Raw genomic sequence first — 23,917 nt, 5'->3', positions numbered from 1 at the left:
AGTAGCATCTCCAATGAAATAACCAACAATTTCACCTAATAGGAACGGCCAGAAGACTTTTCACGCCTTTCTTGCCCAGCTCTACAATAGTGTCATCAGTATAAGGCTTCAACCACTCTACAGGCCCAACCCTACTCTGTCAAAGAAAATGGAGAAAAAACAGCTACATTTAACACAAAGTTACTGAGTTCAATTCCTGCAGTCAGATAGAAAAAGGGCAAGTCAACATTTGAAAGGGAATACCTGGTATGCAAGAGTGTGTTCATTGGGTATTCCTCTCAAGCGTAGCTCAGTCATTATGAGCCTTACACAATGTTCCATCTCATCTTTGTAAGGATCACCTGCTTCTTCAACGTAAGCACGAGGCACTCCATGTGCAGAAAAAAAAATCATAACCTGATAACCATACGTGAGCTGGCATCATAACTTCAAAACTTGCAGAGGTACTGCAGATGCATCTCAAACCAATGGAATCTGGATGCTTCTGGAAAAGCTATGTTGTTCTAGTACTGCTCAATAACTCCTTAAAAGATATTGGAGTAATATCTTAAAACAACAAGGGGTAGGACCCTTCTACTTTGGTGTTGTGTTGTTTGCCTCTAACCGGATCTTTTCCTTTGAATTATCCTGTTTAAGTTGATTGAGACTATACCAATTATTAATTTATCATGCAGCGCCTGCCAAGTCAGAATATGTTCTTTCACGTGAAAGACTGTCATTCAAGTTCAGTGTAGATATCACTGCTGACTTTTCTCAGAGATCTGGACAGTGGCTTGCAGAGCAAGCAGCAGCCACTAGCATTTCTCATTGGTATGTCAGCTGCACAGAGGTTAGGCCAATAATGAAAGAGCGCTATATGCCCAAATATGTCTCCTTTTAGTCTTGAAAGGTATGTTGCTTAAGGATTGTGCTTTAGTGCTAAAATTCTACTCTTTGAACTAGATTAAGTGTCTTAATGCCATGTTTATAAGCTAGAAGTAAACAGATTAAAAGAGCAGGTAGAGAATTTTTTGTTTAATGTATTCTGTCCTAAACACAAAAAAACCCATAAATGAGAAACCAAACCATTGATTTTCAGCAAATTCCAAACATTCCATAACTATGGTTATTGACTAGCCCTGCCATTGGGATGACAAACTCTTCACAAAAATAGTCAAACTCACAAAATTAGAGAAGTTAAGACAATTGAGGACATAACTCAGTAGCAAAGAATGTATCACTTAATGGACAAACTATTGATTACCTCTTGTGGCTTCTCAAAAGCCTGCAGCTCTTTTTCTATCAGAGTTGCCATTGACTTCACATAGCCTTCCCTTTGATACCAAGATGGAATCACAGTATGTTGCATGTTTACAAGATACTCATCCTCCCTGTTACATCCATAATTTATATTTACTTATAATCGAAATTCATAATTTATGCAAGCCATGTCAACAGAAACACATTTTGTAAACATAATTTACTGCAACCACCTGAAAATTTCTTCTAGAAGCCGAAGACTGGATCCACTGGTGGAGATTGAAAATTGTGGATAAAGTGGTAGAACCACAAGTTTTGTGACTCGGTCCTTCTTTATCTGTAATTAGACCCTTAAGCTGTGAAAACAATAACAGGTCACCCTATCTCAAGTGCCACAAACTACAGCAAGAGAACCTAACAGAAAATGTCGTCATTCTACTTTGAAAATGTTCAGAGGCAGTGTATGTAGCATTGTTCCAAACAACATATTTGCAAATCAAGTCTTAACAATCAAACTTGCAAATCCTTGAAATATGGAGAATGATGCTTAGGAACATGCCAGTACTTCAGATTATGCACAGGTGACAGATACACTTGCTGAAACTTACATCCTGCAGTTTTCAAGACGTAAGGGTAAAAAACTAACTGCACCAGTTTGATAAACAAAGTCATGTCTGAATGCTGTCCAAATGTTAAGTTCCAGTCTAGGAGAGTTGTACTGCCAGAACAATTACGCCTTTTATGCCCAAGATTGAAAACCTTTTATCAGAGACCAGGTGCATCATCTTCTCCCTAAACAGGAACTGTTTGAAACAAATACTTCAGGAAATGAAAACAAGTGTGAGCACTCCACAGCCAGGAAACCAAAGAACTGTAGACACTCCACAACATGATGATAACAGAACCACTACAGAACCTACAGCTCACCTGACATACTTGAGGGCATACATGGACAAAGGGATGCTAAGAAAAATCAAAAATGAAAAAGAAGGAATGCAGTACAGTCACAAACAAGATTTACTGGAGGTGGCATGCCTGTGCAGTTAGGAATGTGCAAAGATTTGGAGTGTACTGCTACTATTTCATGGTCAGCATCAGCATAAAACGTTGCTGTAAGCCACCAAGAAACAGTATTTCAGGTCAAGCCTTGCAACAATTAGGATTGGAAAGTGGAAACCAAGACTTGCTCAGCATAAAATGTTGCTGTAAGCCACCCAGAAACAGTATTTCATGTCAAGCCTTACAACAATTAGGATTGGAAAGCTGAAACCAAGAGTTGCTTTAACGGGTATTAGGCGGAACTCCAGGCAAACAAAAGGGTCAAAAGGTTAGGTTCACACCTTAGCCTACACATTCGGGCCCTATCGATTGTACTTTCGTATCAATCAAACAATCATTTTCATTCCGCTTCAGCTTGTGTACTTGCAAGAGCTCTCTCTCTCTCTCTCTCTCCCCCCCCCCCGGCCCCCCAAAAAATGGAGTTCCATCCACCATAGCCTGCTGGTCTCAATTGCAGAGCTCCATACCCAACAGTGGTATCAGCGTGGGAAGATACATGTGGTCCCTACCCTGGTAGATTCACAAAAAGAATTCAACATTGCTGCTAGAACCTCATGGGACACATCCACAACTGAAATATCACAAATGTTCTAACCAAACACACAGGGTTAGCAAATGCATTATCAAAAATGTCACTTTGTGACCCAAGTATTTTGCCAACAATGCTATACATTGGGTTTGGCATTAGACTTACCATACCCTGATACATTGGACCTTGCATAGCCTACATAAGTGGCTGCATACCATGCACATTTGATCCATGCATTCCCATGACTGAAACATTACCAGCCTTCCCTTGGAAAATTGATCCACCTCCAAAGCACATGACCCACATTAGCATGTATGCCTTGCTTTTCAAAAACCTTTGGATTGGCACTTCCAAGTTGGCCTGGCATTTGCATTGATTGCCCCACTGGCATGAATTGCTTTTGTTCATCGGCCACATTTGGAACATCATAAGGCTGCATCTTGCTAACCCAAAGCACTAGAAGACAACTTCCTCTTCTTTCCTTTGTTGTCCTTCTTTGATGAATTCAAGAATTGTGTAAATTTAGGATCTTTTGTGAATTGGGCAAATATATCAACTACTGTCCTCAACCGATTCTTAGACTGGTCATTGTATTCTTCATCTTCTTGCTGGTCATCAGCATCAAGAGGCCTAGAAGAATCCACATTTTGGTCTAAACCAACATTATCAGCTTGCTGCCCATGCTCAGTGCCTTGTCCAAGATCAACCAATGCATTTCCACCTTCACCTTGTGAATTTTCAGACTGAGAGGTATCATCATTGTTTGATTCCAACTCACAATATGGACTCATGTTTGCTATAGCACTTAGCTAATCACAAATTCAGAACAAGTGCAATGCTTCTAACTTCCAATCAATTGCTACGGGCCCAACAAATCAAGGGAATTGATGGTACCTTGGTGATGGAACCATGAAACCAGCCTTCCTTCTCTAAAATAGCTTGAGAAAGCATCCATTGAAACCCCTCATGTTGAGGAGGATGAGAGCCTGGCTGAGGGGCCTCCAGAAAGCCTAAGCCCGAAGAATCGACCAATAGATTCCTTCTCGACCATCCTGAAAATTCTCAGCCCAAGATTCTAAGCACTAGAAAGAGGCTGCTCTTGAGGACTGTATGACCTCTCAAAACTGTAACTCTGATGAGAATTTTGACAGTGCCAGTGGTGCTCTCTCTCTCTCTCTCTCTCTCTCGTAAGCATGAATATATGTATACACATACTTACATACCTACATGTGTACAAGTATATGTATGCACCTACATATATATATGTGTAGCTCATGCGACCATTGACTACATTCATGTGTCAATTTGATACTCCAGTATTGACTCAAGTAGAGGAGGCTAAAAAGAGAGATGAGGCAAGAGGGCACCCTGTGAGCTTCAAAATGTAGAAGGATCTCTTGACTACAGATATTGATTAGAACACAAGTGAGGGTATAAGCACTCACCCATAATGCATAGACTTCAAATTTAGGGATGCCCAGCATCAAGTCAGTTTTCCAGCAACGTGCCAAGAGTTTCAAAAATGGGAGGTTCCACATGTGTTTCATATGTAGTAATGCTTTGTTGTAAGTTAAGAAATGGCAAGAGACAAGTTTCATGCAAAATCATGGAAGTTTGCATCCAATACAACTTAGAATATAAAATACTAGGAAAAATCCACCATGTCCCATCGAGAAAAGTTCCTGAACCAGGCCTGTAAGACATTCCATAAGTATGAAAGAGTTGCATAGTTTCATATGTTTCAAATTGTACGAAACAAGTTATTATGCACAACAAGTCTCAGCACTGGTTTGGACAACCTTTAAAAAAAAGCTTTCAGAAGTGTCTATCTTGCACTTTTTCAGATAGCCCCTTCAGTTCAGGAGAAGAGGATACGGGGGCAGCTAGTCTGAAACCTCTTGGTCACTCTCCTTTCAGGAGACATATCAAACCCCAGCCTCTCTTGAGACTCATTAATTCAGAGCCAACAAATTCATTTGAAGATTGGCTTGGAATTCCTTGAGCTTCCACCTCTGCATAAATTGACAAGCTCACTGGATAAGAGAAGTCGGCAGAATGAGACTAAATTTTGGCAAGACCCTAGCTCCTACTATTGGTTGTATTCCAAATCCCGATCCTCTAAGATGAGCTTGCTGACATTTTCTGCAGGCTGCAACAGGCCACATTTGAGATGGAGAGTCAGGGGGGTTCAGACAGAATTCTAGGCTGTAGACATGGCATGAGGATTTTGGATGGAACTACTTCAATCAAGAACAGAGTAAACCAGGAAAATGCTGCACTGTCAATTCTCAGTATCCAAACCTCAAAATGCTGCACTAGACCAACAATCAAAAGCAATTTCCATACTGTGCCTATAACCAAATAAAAACACCAATTACAATTCTAATTAGCACTCAGTGTTCACTAATAGGTTCCTTATTGAAACATCAATCTACAATCTTATATGCGAAAGGGTATACCCTTTTGATTGCCTCCTCAGTGAAAGGATGCCAATATCTCATGCCAACGTACACCTTTGCTGGAAGATTATTTTCTTCTAAAGCCACTTTCAATGCACTCGCCTAGAAACCATTCAAGCAAAGTCAAACCATTAATAGTAAGCAATAAAAATGACTCTTTCCAAAGTGGCAAAAAAACAAGGTAGAAGTTATGGTACATCTCAAATATAAAAAACTTTAAAAATGCTCCTTCTTGCATTGTGTTACTTGTATCATTTCTCTTGATAAATTGAAAACCAAAAATGCATTTTGGAAACTTCTTTGCTATCATAGGAAGAATACCAACTACACTTATCCACATGCATGGTAGCATTTGTAGCTGATAGAAACATTCCCCACTGTGAGAAAGCAGAAGATTCAGTCAAAGGCATTGATCTGCCACTAAGAGATATTGATGGAAAGTTTGATATGCAAGTTTGCTCTCAAAAGAGAACAGCTAAGAGCTTTCCTTGCTGCACATTTAGATCTATAAATGTTTGAAAGTCTGTCTGACACGTGAAAATCCCACCAAATTAACATTCTTTTCCATTCAACTCCACCAACGCAAAGTTTGAGACCCCACCAGCAACCAAAAGTACTCATCACTTTTTCTTCATCCAAGAGTGCGGTATAGATCAAAAGATGACTTTAGTCTGCCAAGAAGCTTTTGGTTTCAGTAAAATGAGAGATGCCATAGCTAGAGAGAGAGAGAGAGATTTCTCAAGTATTATGGATAAGCTTGTGTATTGGAAATATTGGAATTCACAAGCTTGACCTCTCTATGTAAGATTGAAAATAGCTCAAACAATCATGGTATCGATGGTTTCATTATACCTCCCTTTACTCCCTTGGTTGAAGTCTAATTTACAGGAAATTACTCAACCTATCTGATTCTTGCTTTGGAAAAAGAACTCTAAATGGATGGGTATATTTGGGGAAGCAAGGCCCCTTTTGAAGTAGACTGTAACCCTAACAAAATCTCCTCACGATCCTAGGAATCCTCAAATCACACCCCCCCCCCCCCCCCCCCCCAAAAAAAAAGAAACACAAAGGGCAATGGAATCCACACCTACATCTCCAACATCTTCCCTTTTGACAAGGGATGGGGGTATGAGGGAACTACTAGAGGAGATGGGCTAGAACCTTTGGGATTATTGGTGCACAAATGGGAATGGATGCCACAAGAAAATTGCCTCGGAGGGCCCTTTACACTCAAAGGAATGGAGCTTGTATAGTCCCCTCTCCTACCAACATGTCACAAGAATGGCTCCTGAGTTAAGACTCCTCAATGAACATGGCTTACTCGGTGAACACAATCCAAGTACCAAGTCTAGTAAGGCCATGAACAAAGAGGAGATGGAAGCCCAAGTCTAGAACATGTAAGACTTCTGATATGGAGGTCAAATGATGACGGTTTGAGAAATAGAGGCAAGGTGCCAACACCACAAATAAGCACAATGACAGTACCCTCATGAGTACAGAAATCCTAGAGCCAGTCTCCTCAAGAAGTAATCTGACTCAATGCACCACTGTTGATAAGCCGAGGCTTCTTTGAAGATGAGGAATCTAAAAAAGGCTCCTCCTGGCTGATGGATTTGAGAGAACACAAAGTTTGTAGTAATATCAAAGTCAAAAGATAACTCCGATTTCCTAGACTTCTTTCCTTTCTTCTACTTGGCTTGCACTTTGAACTGGAAGAAGAAGGAGTGATCTGGGAGATCCTTGACCACGTGTTCTGGGACGTCCCGGGATTTTACCCCCCTTTCAGAGCCAGCGGAGCAATTAGATTTGGGTTTCGAGCAGCAGAGAAGGAGCTGTTATTTTGATGCACATTTTGTTCTACGAAGAAGCTCTAGGAGATTTAATGCTTGGAAATTACTTTTGAATAGTGCAAGGATTCTAGGTTCTTTCAATACATATTGATTCAATTCATTGTGCTTTGTCTTTGTTGTGTTTACCTCTTGTCTATTCTCTTTTTTCTCTTCCATCTCCTATCTTTACTTCCTTCTATCTCTGATCCCCGGAGGATGCGACCTTTCTACAAAAACCCCTTCGACAACTTGCTTTGCACAGGAGTTCTGTGTCTTGTATTCAATTAGCGAGGCCAATTGGGGAGCGAGATGAGCTTGTGGTCGAGAGATAATCACGCGGAAATGAAGTATCGGTCCGCGGCGAATGTGAGAGAAGGTATGCGTGTGAACACCATCTACGGAGGGGAAAGGCTCCTTCTTCTTCTTCGTCTTCTTCTCTTCTTCTCCCTCTCTCTTCCTCTCCCTATCGCTTTCTCTTTTTCTCAGGCCGGCAGTAATTAGGGGGGTAAGAGGTGGTATTTCTTCCTCTTTCTTCCTTTTCTCCTTGCAGCGTCTTGGCCCCCTCTCTGCCTTTCTTTCTACGTGCCGATCGGGGGGGGGGGGGGGATTTTATAATGAAGGGTGAGCGGTATTATGGGGAGGTGTGGGGAGGAGATGGAGTCACTGGTGTCTCCCTCCACCCACCTCTCACGGGTCCATGGCGGCGCGGGTTCTAGGTGACCGCGATTGGTCGGGGGAAATTAGGGGGAGGGGGTGGTAGGCCACGTAGCCTCCCCCCTTCATCATCGTCATCTCTGTCTGCGTCAACGACTCCCTTCCATCCGCCACATTGTCCTCCTCTTCCGTCATCTTCTCCTCGTTCAGTCATCCTTGTCCTTTCCCTCCCCCCTCGCCACCTATCGTAGGCGACGATGGGGGAGGGGATTTTCCTTTATTTTTTTTAGGGAGGGGTGGTTTCTCCGTAGGACATTACATTTTCCCTCCTGAAGAAGAGGTAACCAACCCACTTTGCTCTGAATAAGGCTATGATGAGGATTTCTTGTGGACTTGATCATGCATCCTTGCGTAACGCAAGAATTGGCACTCAAACTCGTAGAAGGTTAGCAATCGAGGTTGGGAGATGATGTATTGAATGAAATTGAAGTACTTTTCGGGCAACTTATTCAAGAAGAATGTAACTTGATCGTCATCTGACTTTCAAGAGCCAGTAGTGGCTAACTTGGCAAGTAACCGCCTATATTCAACGAGTTTGACTTTTAGATCATCCCCTTCCTTAATAGAGAACTCTTGAAGCTCAAAGTCAAGATTGATGCGCTGAGTACGATCACGAGCCGCATAGCGGTCGAGAAGGTGACTCCAATGCTCTGACGTGAGCGGGAAGTGCTACAACTGAGAGTGAAACTCAGGAAGCAATCCTTGCATTAGCTCAACATTGGTTGTGGCATTGCGGGCTCTCCATTGAGGGATGTAATCAGGGTGAGCTAGTCGAGGGTCCCGCATAGGCTCTAGACCAATGAGGAGGTTCCAAAGACCTTGAGACTCAAGCACTTGTTGCATGAAATTAGACCAAGTGGTGAAATTTGACCCATTAAAATGTGTCTTATCTGTGAAGGCATTCTTGGCCGTTCCAACAGGAATGGTAGTACTCGGAGATGGATAGCGTGATAAAGCATAGTGGAGATAGGATGGGGGAGTGGAGTACACTTGGGAATGGGCCCCAAAGTGCCCACTAGGCATGTGGGTAGTGTGCAAGGTGGATCCATAGGTAGGGATGGACTGACTAGGCATGGGCATGGTAGCCACATGAGGAACCCAAGGAGGTGAGAATACTCCTCGTTTGTATCATCAAAGCCACAAAACTGTTTGTAAGACATCTTTGATATCTTGCAAGACACCCACAAGAAACCCGGTTTTCGGTTGTAGACCTCCCTAAAATAGGAGGAGATGGCTACAAGAACACAAGGAAGTTAATGTAGAGGGTCCACGTGGGGGAGAAATATTCTCTCTTGCACAAAGAATGGTGCATTTGCTAAGGAGAGCTATTGTTTGGCCAAGAAACACGAGTGTTGGTTGCAAAGAATTGTGGCCTGACTAAGGAAGCATGTCGGCTCTAGTAGGAGAGGGGGTTGGCAGCAAAACAGGTACTTGGCACAAGAAAAGCTAATGCCTCCAAGCAGAAAGCTACGTTTTTAGCAACACACTGATGTGGCAAGGCTGCCTGGCAGTTGGGGATGGTCTCTTCTATGATAGATCAGCTCTCTCTCTTTTTTTTTTTCGTAAAATCAGCTCTCTCTTTTTTTTTTCGTAAAATCAGCTCTCTGTCTCTCTCTCTCTCTCTCTCTCTCTAAATCCATGTGTGCGCATAGCGGAAAAGAAACACGAACTCAGAGACGAAGGAATAGAGAGAGATTGCAAGAAAAGAAGAAAATTGCATTGAACAAGGAGCAAATGCTGAATATAAGGACGACTGATTAGTACTTGCATGCAGGCCACAATGTTAGTGAGGGCACCAAATTAGGCTGATGATGATAGCAACATTGGAGATGGAGGAAGATGACTGAGTTGGAGTGTGTATCTGCTAAAGGAAAGATTGAAGAATGCCAAGGACCAGCCAACTTGGGGTGCTATATATAGCCAAACACCTAAAAAGCTGGTCGACCTGCATCTGAAGGCCTAAAATATGACGGACCAACATTTAATGCTGGAAATAATATTAGATAGGCAGAGGAAAATCCCGGCAAATGTGGACAGTGTCAAGCAAGTAAAGACGGATTGATGTACGTAGAAACTACCCGGGAAATGCACACAAAAGCCTAACTGAAAAAGAAAATGCACGGAAAGGCAATGAAACAGTTGCTCTAGAATGAGGTACCTCCTCCGTCAAAACAAGTGATAGACATGTTAGAGCTCCTAAAAGGTGTCATAGGAATGTGCATTCTTATCGCTTTGCTTTGGCATAATTAAACTGTGCACATGTGAGGTGCACATGTGAAGTGCAAGTAAATTTGGGCATGGTGATAGTCCAAAACCCAAGTTGGGTAGTGGGGGACATTGACTAAAGTTTGATAAGTTATGCTGGATAGGTACTTGTGGGTGCTTAGTGATTGTTTTGGTCTAGAGCATTAGATGGGCTGCGGGAGATGACTTGTGGTGTCATTTGGGCTAGTCAAAATTGAAACATTTAATGCCAGACTCAGGCTAATGAAAGTTAGAAGAACTTTCAAGCATTGGCCAATTAATGGGCAGGGATGAGATCAATTAATTTTCAGCCATTAATTAATTGCTGGAAATTAAGTCTAGAGGCTAAGTTTCACATTCAAAGGTGTGCCACTTGGCAATCAAGGAGAGAACCTGCCATGCAAACTGGAGGAGAGCTGTTTGGGGCTAGCTGAGGCAGCGGACCTCCATTCTGGAGTAGGCAGCTGTTGCACCAGCTGATTCCAGCCAAGGAAGTTCTGTTACAACCAGGTGATAGCTAGGAAAAGGCTCTAGGACATTAGGGTACAACATTTTGCTGCCTTCTAGGATCAATGGGATTTTGGGTCCTAGAGCTGTAGGGGATAGCTTTTGGGGCTGTTTGGCAGTGGAAAGCGGAAGATTTGGGGATTTCTTGGAGACAAAACAGTCCAGTTCTTCTTCTTTTAGTATAATATCTCTCTATTTGATAAGTCCTCAGCCATTCTCAGCAGATTGGAGGTGGACACTAGTGCATTTGCTATCAAACCCTAATTTTCTGCAGAAATCAGAGTTTCTCAGTCACCTCGGGAAACATGCTCATTTCTTGGGAGGAGGCTTAGTGATCAGAGCAGCAGCTGAAATTCAAGGAATTGTAGCCGATCTGAAGAGTATTGCACACCTATGCTTTTATTGTCCTCCATGCAAGGGTTCTAGATTCAAAATTTGCCTGAATTGTGTGAGAATGAAGGGGCAAATTGGATCTTGATGCTACTGGTCATCGGTGAAAGCCCAATATATTGGAATTTGTAGAGAGATCAGTCTATATCTGAGTGTACTACAAATTCAAGGCAATACAGTTAAAGAAACATTGTGAGCGACGCTAGTATTGGGGCCAATTGGGTGTCGGCTCTTCAAGACTTTTGTGGTAAAGTCATATTTCAGATTGATGAATTTCTGTGTTTCCAGGTCACCCTATTCAAGAAGACTGGTTTAATGGTTCCATTGGTAGGATTTGAACTTAGGTTGCTTGATTAGAAGCTAGGTACCTTCTGAATTTACTTGCACTTCACATGTGCACAATTGTATTATGCCAAAGAAAAGCACTAAAAATATGTGTCCTTGTGACACAAGAGTCAAGCCCTTATGCTCCAAATCTACTCAACACTAATAACCCTTTGACATACATCCTAGTGTCCATGTATACAACTTGGAGAGAGGTACACAATAGTCAAAGTATGATATTGGCAAGGTTCCAGAACACCCAACCCAAGGAGGACAGAGCTGTTAGTAGTCGTGTGTCTCATATGGTCATCTCTTGCTTGTGAGCCTCAATTTGAGTAAGATGGGGATATTAGGACTTTGGCAATGCATTTGTGCATCATTTTCTTTTGTCCTAGACATTTAAGTGGAGATTCATCCTTGCATTTATCACCTGGCAGCTTGTCTCTCTCATTTCCAGGCAGGCATTTATTGCCAAGGGCAGGATGGATTTTATTGGGCACATGGGTGGCGTATATTGCATTATTTGCTGGCCTGGTTTGCATTAATGCAGATCAGCCAATATTAGCATTTATTGCCTATTTGTAGTTTCCTGCCTCTCACTTCATCATTCATTCAGTCACTTTCAGTTCATGTGCTAGCCCTCCTCCTCCTCATCTTCGTCTTTTGGCTATGTCTGGTGTCCCCATGGACACGCTATGCTGCATGTAGGGGCTGATGGACCGGCCTTGTATCCTTCAAATTTCTGTCAGTTGTGTTCCTCCTTTTCACTGTGTTCCTCTTGTCTCATTCTTCTCTATTCATACCGTGTTCATTGTTCCTTTTCGCTGCACACTCTCACATGGTATCATTGGCCTTGGTGGGAGCTGGAGTTTGCTAAAGAGGATTCTCCATCCTTGCTGTGTTTTGCTGGGCTGCACCATCTGTGTTCTGGGCAGCCATTTCAGTTTGTTGGCATTAGCATTTTATGTGCTGTACTACTGCATTTCACATTAAAAGGGCCTCAACATGCTGCATTTGATCAGACAGCCTTTCTCAAGGCCATGTTTTCTGTCTCAGCACCTTTCATTTTGCATTTTTGCAGCCATGCATCTATGTCCAGCAGTATTTTCGAAATTCTATCTTGAATACCCTATGTTCTTACTGCTGATGTCATCAATGATTTTTGCCGTACAACAGCCAAGAGGGCCCCTCATAGGCTGAGATTATCATGTGAGCCTCAATTTGAGTCAGATGAGGACATTGAAAGCTTTGATAATGTGTTTGTCCATTAGCTTATTTGTCCCAGATATTTTAGGTGGAGATTCACTCTTTTATTTGTCACCTGGCAGATTGTTTCTCATTTTTGGGCAGGCATTTATTGCCATAGGTAGGAGGATTTTATTGGACACACAAGCAGCATTTATTGCATTCCTTGCTGGTCCTACCTACATTAAATGCAGGCTGGCCAGTTTCAGCATTTATTGCCTATTTATAGCTGCCTTCCTCTCACTCCATCATTTATTCAGCCACTTTCAGTTTGTATGCCAGCCCTTCCCATCATTTACTTTTCTTGCCTTTGTTTGGTGCCTCATTGATGCTTCGTGCTGCCTGTAAGGGCTGACTGGCCTTGTATCATTCAAATTTTTGTCAGTTTTGTTCCTTCTTTTCATCGTGTTCCTCTTGTTTCCTTCTTCTCTATTCACTTTGTGCTCATTGTTCCTTTCAACTATGTATTCTCATAACATCGACATGGGAACCTTGTGATATCCAATCTATCCGAACCCATCAGATTTGGTGAAAGTCAAACAAATTTTTAAATTTAGATAATCCTTCTTTATTTACTTCCATTGATGTGTGCAGTACATGTCCAAGTACTCATGATAACCTCAATTGGCACTGCTTTGTGAATGTTAAATGAGGTGGCTCAAGAAAATAAAGTAAGCCCTCTCATTCACTTGTTGGTTCATGAGATTTTGTTAGTAGTCATGTATGTCATGTATGGCCGTCTCATGCCTGTGACCCTTAGTCTAAGTTAGGATGAGGACATTTGGAGCTTTGACACGAAGATGTTGTGTCATTTTATTAGTCCTAGACACTCTAGGTGGAGATGACACTGGTGCATTTCATTTCCAGCACGGTGGACGTTTTGTTATTGTGCAGGCTGACCCAATTTGTAGGGCAGCCTGTCTTCTATGCTAGAACAGCTGCATTTTCAGCTTGGACATCTATCAAAGTCTGTGTTTTATGCTGGGTGGCTATTTCCCTAGCCAGGCGACCTCTCCCAACTAGTGGCTGCATCCTAAACAACTGCGTTTTCAGCTGGTGATAGTCTTTCAGTGCTGGGCGACACTTCATTGCCGCTGATGTCTATCATTTGGGTGCTGAACAAGCTGTGTTTCAGCCAGCAGTGCAGCTTTCAGGGCTGTTTGATCAGTTTCAGCCTGTCAAACAGGTTGTGTTTTTGCTCCAGCCACTTGTCTACCTTGCTTTTGCTGGCCCGTGCCTATGCTCAGCTGGGTTTTGATCTTCCAGCCTTGGATACTTCCTATGTTTCACAGCTGACCCCATCAGATCTGTTGTACAAGAGACAGATGGCTGAAGTCATCATCTTCTAGGTTGCTTTGTCCACTAACAGCGGCAGTTTTGAGTTTTTTTGTAGGATTCTTGAAGGATATATATCGCAGATTAGTAGAATGGGGGGCTTAAGCCGATTGGGCTGTGAGGACAATCAAAATGATGATTGAGATTGAGAAGACTGGTGTTCACATAGCTGTGACCTTGCGGATCATTGTGAAGACTATTGAGATCGACATAGTGATTGTGATGTGGATCGAAGGATGAATTGTGACTAGGTTTCTTCCCAACCAACATCATATCATTCTATTTGTGCTCCATCTTCTATGGCCACTAGTCCATGATTGGCCATTATAGCACCCCCCGTGCAGGTCTCTGGCCGATTGTGATGGGCGCGATTTCACCAATTTATATTTTTTATGAAAAATTCAATAACTAGCTGAAAAAACAACTTGCTTTTTTCATGCTATCCTAATCTAGAAGTTTTCCTAGCTTTTTCGGATATTTACAATAAATAATAAGCTAAAATTGTCCAAAAATCTAGTAATTTTGGACCATCTATGCCACGGACACTGGCACTAATAACTCAGATCACATTGACTCTCTACATCAATAAAGAAGTTAGATGATGATGCACTCCAGAGGTTTTCACACTGTGCCCACGTAGTGGCACGACATCCACCCCCTTTGAACCTGCACATCCTCCAGTATGTGCCAAAAAACCTAGTTGTCACTAGATTCTAAGTCCTCCTCATCCTCTGCAATGATATCCTTTGCTTCTTCATCTTCCATATCTTCCTGGTTACCCCTTGTATCATGGCCATTGTTTTCTTCCAATTCTGGCAACTCATAGGCATTAGATTCCCGCCTCTTGAATAATTTGATTCTTTTTTCTGCTACCGGAAATTTTATGGCTGTCCCATCCACATCATTTAATACATAAGTAGAATTATCAAACACCTGTGTTACCACATAGGGTCAAAACCATCTTTTGGAAACTTTACGCATGGCACTATCCAGGTTGTCTAAACTGCTATCATAAACCAATACCCAATCCCCATCTTGTATGGTTCTTGGTCTCAGTCTATGCCTTTTATCTTGTTCTATATCCTTGCTGCCCTTAATTTTGCAATTGCTGCCTCTATGTCTTCTGACCTCCTTTTCAACTATCTAACGCGCAAGGCCAACAACTCCTCTTGATTCAACTCCTCCTCCCGAGGTAGCACACTCCATATGACCGTCATCTCTTCTATTGGCACGATAGGTTTTTGACCATGCATCAATTCTGCAGGCATATATCCTGTAACAGCACTATGAGTTGTTCTGTCAACCCACAAAGCATAAGGAAGCAATCGTGGCCACTCTTTTACCTTCTCTCCACATGCTTTTGCCAATGCCTTCACAACAATACTGCAGGCATATATCCTGTAACAGTACTATGAGTTGTTCTATCAGCCCACAAAGCATAAGGGAGCAATCGTGGCCACTCTTTTACCTTCTCTCCACATGCTTTTACCAATGCCTTCACAATAGATGGATGACCTCTTTCACTTTTTCCATTTCCTTCAAGGTTATAGGCTGAAGTTAAAGCAAGCTTTATCTCCAATTGTGTAAAGAAATCATGAGCTTCATCTGCATCCATCTCACCCCTATCTGCTGTAATTTTTCCCACACAGCCATACCAACAAAAGATCTCTTCTAAGAGAAAAGTACACACGGCATTTGTCGTCTTAGTACGTAGAGCTCTTCCTTCCACTTGATTAGTCGAGTCTTCACAGGCAAGCACAAGATACCTCATTGATTACCAAAGACCTGTAGGCATTGTCACCAAATCCACTACCCACTTAAAATGAAGAGACAATGGATATGTGGGCAGCAATCCATCCCGATGTCTCACAAATGAATACATTTGACATGTCGTACATGTTTCCACAAAGTGAGCAACATCCTTATACATACCCTGCCACCAATATCTTTCTTTGATCTTTACAAAAGGACCCCAAACACCTCTATGACCAGCCCATAAGCTTTCATGAAATTCTTGCATAACATTTACTTGTGAAGTTGTGTCACCCAAAACTCGCAATGGCATACTCTGTTTCTTTTTAGCATGTTTCCATAAGTATCAATCTTTTAAGAAAAACCCATAGGCTTTCCTCTTAATCTTTTTTTATAACTCCTCATCTAACCATTCATATCTCTTTGCTAATGTACTGAGGTATTGACAAATTCTCAGCCACTCCTGCATATTTGTCTTCCAGAAACATTTCTACACAAGATGCAAAACATCTAAAGTGTCTTCTCTTTGTTGTCCAAGCTTCTGTTAATGCTGTAGCAACACCTTGCATTGCTAAATTCACTCTTACAATATCATTTTCAACCGCAAGAAAGTCATCTTCTTCCTCCTCATCCATCATCCCATCTTCATTCTCATAGCGTGCTCGAGATAATATGTATATCACTGGGTTATCTCTTCCTACAATATGCTGAAATTCAGGGTTCAAAGGTTTGATGTATGCAATCCACCGAAGTATAGCAATGTCCGGGGTAGCACAACTAGTAATCATACCCAATACCGACAAACAATCGGTCTCAATGACTACATGAGCACCCATAAAATACTGCTTATCGCATTTAAGGGCTGTCACAATTCCCCATAATTCTCTTTTTACCTGTGGATACCTCTGTCGTTCAGTCAATACTTAGTACCAAAGCGAATCGCATATCTTTGCCCTTCCTCATCATCTTGCCCAATTGCCCATCCAATCCCAATTGGGCTTGTATTAAGAGTAATAATGATAGGCTTTCTATATGAATAGTTAGCCTTTCTCAATGTAGGAGCAGATTTTAAGAGATGTGTCAATTTCTTCATTGCTTTCTGATGCTTCCTTTCCCAATGAAATCTCCGACATTTTCTCAGAAGCTGATAAAGAGTATCGGCTACATGTGCAAAGTAAGGAATCCATATCAAATAGAACACACATGCACCCAAGAATCTACGCACCTCTGATACATTTGTGCATACATCTTGCATTCTATCAATCCCATCTATTTTTGCTGGTGATGGTCTTCGCCCATAAGGCCCACTCCAAAGACAGACTTTTGTCCAAAAAGAGTTAAATGCACCTCTTCTAGACGTGTCAAAATCCTCTCACAATCCACAATATGGTCTGTAACAAACTGTCTGCATCCATGAGCGTCCATCTCTTCATTCTTTTCATCCATTGCACACCCTTTGATTGAAACATCATCCAAGAAGGGCATTGTCAATTGTGGTATAAAATCCCTGAGTACCCTATTCATAGCATTTGTCATGTGTGCCACTGAGTTTGTTGCACCCTGTGGGAGAGTACACATCCGTACTAACCCCAAGGGAGAGTCTTCATGGTTGTGATATCCCTGCTTTCAATTGCAAGCTGAAACTGATTTTACCCCGAGTAAAGATCACCCAAAGAATAGATTGCTCTGCCTGCAAAAGCCTCTACAAATTCATCAACCACAGAACCTACACCCATATTTCTTATGGTCACTTTATTGACCCGTTGCATGTCTTGAATAAATCTCAAAGCCCCATTCTTTTTGGATACAGTAAACCAACGATTTGAGTACGGGGCTAAAGAAGGCTCCAATATCTTCGTGCGAATCTTTTCATTTAGCAAATCCACCAGCTTTGGCAAGTAAACTTTAGGCACTGGAATAGATCTCAAGTTCCATGGTACATGTGGCACAGTAAATATTACCATAGGAGAGACAACATTTGGATCCACACAACCTATTTCACTTGGCTGAAATGCAAATGCCTTTCCATGCCTAGCCAACATCCGCATAAAACAGTCTCTCTCAGCAAGCAAAAGAAACCCTTCTGCACCAACTTTCAATTTCTCTAATGTTTCAGATGTAAACTGATGACCTCTATCTTTAGGATCTCATAAGCTTGGCTGCCTTGACACTTTTTCATACAAATCCTCGCTCTTTGGTGGAAGTGGCAAAGCAATTGGTTTCACATTTTTGTCAACTGTCTTATACTTTGTCTCCACAAGTACTTCAACCCATTGTAATCCTTCCTACTGAGCAAACAATGCTATAACATCATATATGTCCAAAGAACATACTGACAACACTTTGTTTTCAGCCTCATTTTCTACATATATAGTTGCTGAAATTTCAGCCATAGTGTCATTAATATTCAGCCCATAAAAGATGGCTGAAATGCCTTCATTTTCAGCTAACAATCCCAATGCTCTCAGTTCCTTAGTAGCTTGTTTCATAGATATGTGTTCAGCCTTGTACATAGCTTCCATAGACTTAAACCAACATGAACTATTTGCTGTAAACTGAGAATAATCAATAGTAAATATATGCTTCATTCCATCAAGAGGCGAGTACATCCTCTAAGCAGCACTACTATAGCCCTGCATTACACCAGTGCTTAATGAAAATCCAGGTCTTTGAATTCCCTTGCATTTGGAACCAAAGGAGACTCTCGAAGCGTATCCCGATTTCTAGGATGATTAACACAAACAGTAAGAAATTGGATTGCTTTCCTCCCATCCTTGCTTCTAACTCTTGCATAAGCAGAACCAACATCAAGTACCTTTGTTTCCATACGCACTCCTGTAATATAGGGCTGTCCCAAAATCATTGCATATGAGGAATTGTCTTGCACAAAGAAGTGTTGCTCTTCTTGTACATCACCAATTGTCACTTTTACATTAGGACATGCAGCATAGAGCTCTCCCAAAGAATTATTTGCAGCCCTCGTACACCAACCATGATCAGTATTTACAGGCCATGCACCATTTTCATACAATCCACGCTCAATGACATTTATCTCTGACCCATGGTCAAGTAAAGCGATACAAGGAGTTTCACGTTCCCCTATTTTCACTACCATTTCAGTGGTAGCCCTAGCCCAATGATTCCTTGTGTAATGACTTCGAGGAATAAATCCTAGAGTCTCTTCCCCATATTGTTGCATCTGCCTTACTCCACCATGCATATTGCTACAAGACAATACATTTCCAGCCACTTTCTTCTCTTTTCCACATGCTGTCCATTGATTAGTAGCATCCTACATAGATAATCCAATACTTACTTCATGCTCATATTCAATCCGAATATCCAACAAACCAGTTTTCTCTTCAAATTGCAGCAATGCACTATTGGTATCACCAAGAAACCGACGCTTCCTCTTAATTATGTCAATGATTTCATCATGAAATTCTCGCTTGGCAATGCCAAGTACCTCTCCCAAGGTGAATTCCACCCGACTATTTAGGATTCATTCTTCAAGAACCTTCTTAAGATCTGCGGCTGTCTCAATGTCAAACTGTAACTTATATCCTGGTTACTTGCCCTTATTTTTGCCCTCTTGTTTGTTATCCTGTTTTTGCTCCTGACTAACCTCTTCCATAACATGCTCGAGAGATGGCTGATTTGTAGCTTTAGACTGATCCACACTTCTTCTTGTCATTCTTTTAGATGTCCCTGCATTATCTTCATCTCTCTTTCATTTTTCTTCCACGAGTATATCCGTGTTTTGTACCTTTGCTAAATATGCATACACTGAATATGCATCTACCGGTGATTCCCAACCAGTTATATCATGAATGTCTTGCCCTGCATGAGACATTTCACAATCAGTAACCTTTCTCTTTTCAACTGCATATAAAGCATGTGTCCATATTTCAGCCTTTTGACCGACCATCACTTAGCCATGCATTCTATCCAACGGTAAACCAAAAGTAGAAACATGTACCGTCGCATAAGCATTTCGGACAGCCAAGTCTTCCAACAACTTTTGCATGCCTCCCTTTTCAAAATTCAAAGCAAGAGACAATCCCGTTTCTTGTGTATGGATCTTGCCAGCTTTCCAAAAGATGAGCTGTCGTGCCAAGGCCTCTTGATAGACAGCACAATCCTTTCTCTCATGCTGCAATCTATCACACCACATACATCTTTTTCCTCGCTTAGAGACTATTGTCCGTTCCCTATCCTCTTGTCCTTTTTCATCCAGTTTTGCAACCTTCAATTGAAGATCCCGCATGCCTTTGACCAATTCATCTAAGACATCTTCCCTAACAGAGGAAACAATAGCGAGTACAACCATAGGATTACCCATAGAAGTGGATGGCTTACTGGATACATCAATTGTCTTGCCCATAACAGTGGGCAGGCTAGAGACATGCAATCTTTCTCTTTTCTGCTTCTTCACAAGTACAGTAACAACTTCCTTGACATATCTCCACTCTGTTTTAAGACCTATCTTTGTAGTCTGATCCTCCAATAAATCATCAAGCTTCTTTCGAAGCTCAGGACAGCTGTCTGTAGAAACAATTCAATTTTTTGACTTGCAAGAGCTTGCTGTTCTGCAAGATCCAACTGCTCAAATTGACTTTCAATTTCTCTTAACAATTCTATAGCCACAAGACCCTTATTGGGTTGTAAAACCCACTCCTAAAAAGTCTTGCGCGTAATCAAACTGGTATCCTTAATGTAAAATTCTTCTCTGAATGTCTTCTTGAAAGCTACCCAATCAGCATCCTGCATATATAATTCAATGATTCGCGCTTTCAGTGCATGTACAATAACACATACAAAATACCGGCTCCATGCGAGTTGAGCCACACCAAAGAATTCAATCTTTTGAGCATAGATTCTTGCCATTGAATAACTTCACCTCACGCTCAACTGCTTGCAAAGCATTCATCACAACACTTTCTATTTGAATAAAAGCTTGCATCACCTATTGTTGTTGTTATACCTGCATAAGCATATTCATATTTTGCACCAACTGTTACAAAACATCACTGGAGATTGTGTTCGAAGGTTCTTCCATCTTGTCTTTCTTCTGACAACCTTTCACGTCAGGTTCACCAATGTTAAAGAGGTTTTTGTCGAAAGGTCGTATCCACCGGGGATCAGAGATAGAAGGAAATAGAGATAGGAGATGGAAGAGAAGAAAGAGAATAGACAAGAGATAAATACAACAAAGACAAAGCACAATGAATTAAATCAATATGTATTAAAAGAACCTAGAATCTTTGCACTATTCAAAAGCAATATCGAGGCATTAGATCTCCTAAACATAGTTACCTGGAACGGGGAACGGGAACGGGATTCCCTGGAACGGGGGGAACGTCCAAGGTCGGAAAACGGAAACGGGGGGAACGGCACATGTTTTAAGTGCCCCAAATATGCCCTACATGACCCAAATTGCCCCAAAGAATGTCCCTCTAATTGCCCCAATACCCGTCAATGCATAAAATTGACCCAAATGTCCCAAAATCGACTCGATTACCCCCATAGCTCCAAATTGCCTTGAATTGCCCCAATAATCCCAATTTCCCTTGAAATTAGATAATATAAATGAATGAATACCTTGGAATTGAGGATCGGCTGAAATTTGATTCTGATTTGCAAGAGTTCATAATGCATCAAATTTGAACTTTGCATGGACTCCTAATTAGCTTGTGGGTTGTCTTGACACTTTGAATCTTCAACCCGAGAGAGAGAGAGAGAGAGAGAGAGAGAGAGAGAGAGAGAGAGATTAGTGTGTGCACATTAGGCAATGGAGATGGGTGAATATGTGGTAGAAGGACTGTGACCCAAGCAAAAAAAGAAAACAGGAAAAAACGTCAATTTTCAGTCAACAGGCCTGCAACGGCCGTTCCAAACAGGGAACGGCAGGGGGAATGGCAGGGAACGGCAGAGAACGGCAGGGAACGTTCCCTGGTCGTTTCACCTCCTTGGCCGGTTTGGAACGCGTTAGGCCGTTCCAACATGCCGGAACGGCCGTTCCCTGTTTCTATGCTCCTAGAGCTTCTTCATAGAACAAAACATGCATCAAAATAACATCTCCTTCTTTGCTACTCGGAACCCAAATCTAATGCCTCCATTGGCTCCGAAAGGGCGGTAAACCCCACGACGCCCCTGGACGCCTGGTCAGAGATCTCCCAAATCACTCCTTCTTCTTCCAGTTCAAAGTGCAGTTTTCAACCTGTCAACAGCGATCGCAACGCACGCAATTTCGCCAATTTGTCTTTTTTATGAAAAATCCAATAACTAGCTGAAAAAGCAACTTGCTTTTTGCATGCCATCCTAATCTAGAAGCTTTCCTAGCTTTTTTCAATATTTACAATAAATAATAAGCTAAAATTGTCCAAAAATCTAGTAATTTTGGACCATCTATACCACAGACACTAGCACTAATGACTCAGATCACATTGACTCTACATCAATAAAGAAGTTAGATGATGATGCACTCGAGAGATTTTCACACTGTGCCCGCGTAGTGGCACGACAACGTCTAAAGAGAAGGGATCGGGGATGGCACCCGAGCGGAAGTTGCCCCACCCAGATGGCAATCCCGCAACGAAAGCCTCAAGAGAGGACATCACCGCCCATCCAACCAAGTTACCAATCGTAAGTAACGTATTTCCGGTCTTGCTTCGAGTCCCACATGAGATGCATTAAATCTGTACGAGGATAGGACATTAAGAAGGATAAATTGTACCGCAAGTATTCGATAGACTGGATTCCCCGAACGCGCGTATCAAGAGAAGACCATTGTATTTAAATGCTATACGATGAATTCATAAAAGACTCAAGCATTGTCAGATTTACATCCTCGCAATAGTAGGTGCAATTTTCGTCATTTCAAAGGTATATGTGGCAACTCGCATGTTTGATAGATTGCATGGCAAGCAACTTATTCTAGAAGAGAATCGTTTTCGAAGCTCTAGACTTTGACCAAACTCTCGCTAGTAGCTCATGCCGTTAGATTGGGAATCTTGACGTTGTACTTAACTAGTACAAACAATGATTATAAGGATTAGAGGCTAAATTGCCTTAGGATCCGCCCAATAAACACTATGTTTATCCATCCAAAATTCGAGATTGGACTGGTTACAGACAACTCCGGGCCTCAAGGGCAAGTAGAGAGCTCAAGGGATTAGGGAAACCTGAGACAAAGGAAAGGCCGATGCTTTCGAACTTGTTAAGAAGAGAGTTAGGTCATTGATCAATCTAAGTGCTCAATAGAATTTACATAAGACCTTGGCATGTGTCTTAGCCAAAGTATTAAGTATTTCTGCATGGAATCGCTTAGATCCCAAGGGGGAGAGCGAACATGCGATGGAAGTCTATCGCGACTATTACTATAATGTTTGGAAAAAGGATACCATTGTTTTGTGGATTGATTAAATAACATCCTAAATGTCTTTGCATTAAACTGATTGTGGGATGTGAATTGGATGATTATTCCAAGTGCTTGTGTTTGATGGTAAATGCATGGCAGGGGTCTGTAATGACAATATGCCATGGAAATAAAGGAATGATCTTCTTGGAAGATGATATTAGGCTGATTGCCTTGATTGTGCTTGGTTCTAAATTGGATTAATTAAGGACAGATATTTTGCACGGGTGGATCATCTCCAAGGTTACACCGCATTTAAACCTGAGAGGGCATTGCTCGATTCACGGGCCGAAGATCGAGTGGTGAAAAGGCCAACCACGGATGTTGTGTCTCACTTCTACGACGCTTGAGATCAGTGGAGCTCTAGACACCCCTTGCCGAGCCCGAAACGGAGCTATAGACTGTCGTGAGCCCAACGTCGAGGGCATTGAAAGATCCTATTCTAGATAATGGATGGAAATTATGGTGCCATATCATTTAGATCAGGGCTTCTGTTGAACAAAAGGGAATATATAATTTCTCTTGTATGGATAGGAGACAAAGATTAACTTAAAGATAAGTTAAGTAACTTATTTATCAAAAGGACTGCTTGTCTTGTTTTCGTGTTGGTGTTGTAAATTACGCGAACGACCTTGTTTCCTAAAAGGCTTAATTAATGAAGTTGACTTTAAATGTCGCACATAAATGTGGTAGGACGTAATTAGAAAACTAAATCTATCAAGGGAAGCAGGTGGACGGAATCCCTGACAAGTCCGTCCTATGGCAGGACGGTCCCAGAGAACTGGGAGGCTTCTCACAAGATTTTAGCGTCGTTCGGCTTTAGGTATTGTTAAGTTAGAACCCGATTCATGCCGTTTTAGGGGACCGGAATAAG

General features: G+C 41.8%; 1 protein-coding gene across 3 annotated transcripts in view; it reads right to left on the bottom strand.

Annotated features, from left to right (window-relative positions):
* Positions 1 to 23,917, bottom strand: part of LOC148040124 (ferrochelatase-2, chloroplastic-like) — a 40,750-nt gene that overhangs the window by 2,378 nt on the left and 14,455 nt on the right. For 2 of the 3 annotated variants that reach the window (XM_087696852.1, XM_087696842.1), the window contains exons 4-8: positions 5,287 to 5,388; positions 1,473 to 1,576; positions 1,244 to 1,370; positions 244 to 396; positions 36 to 136 (exon numbers count right to left, since the gene is read on the bottom strand). In XM_087696852.1, coding sequence (XP_087552978.1) covers positions 36 to 136; positions 244 to 396; positions 1,244 to 1,370; positions 1,473 to 1,576; positions 5,287 to 5,388 — 587 coding nt within the window. The remainder of the gene's footprint in view (positions 1 to 35; positions 137 to 243; positions 397 to 1,243; positions 1,371 to 1,472; positions 1,577 to 5,286; positions 5,389 to 23,917) is intronic. The other variant, XM_087696848.1, reaches the window with a different exon arrangement.

Source organism: Lygodium microphyllum, chromosome 2 (assembly GCF_053477565.2).
Source record: "Lygodium microphyllum isolate KBCC chromosome 2, Lygodium_microphyllum_v1.1.10, whole genome shotgun sequence".
Classification (NCBI taxonomy): Eukaryota; Viridiplantae; Streptophyta; class Polypodiopsida; order Schizaeales; family Lygodiaceae; genus Lygodium; species Lygodium microphyllum.
The sequence above is the reverse complement of the archived record's forward strand: the minus strand, read 5'-3'. Positions and strand labels throughout refer to the sequence as shown.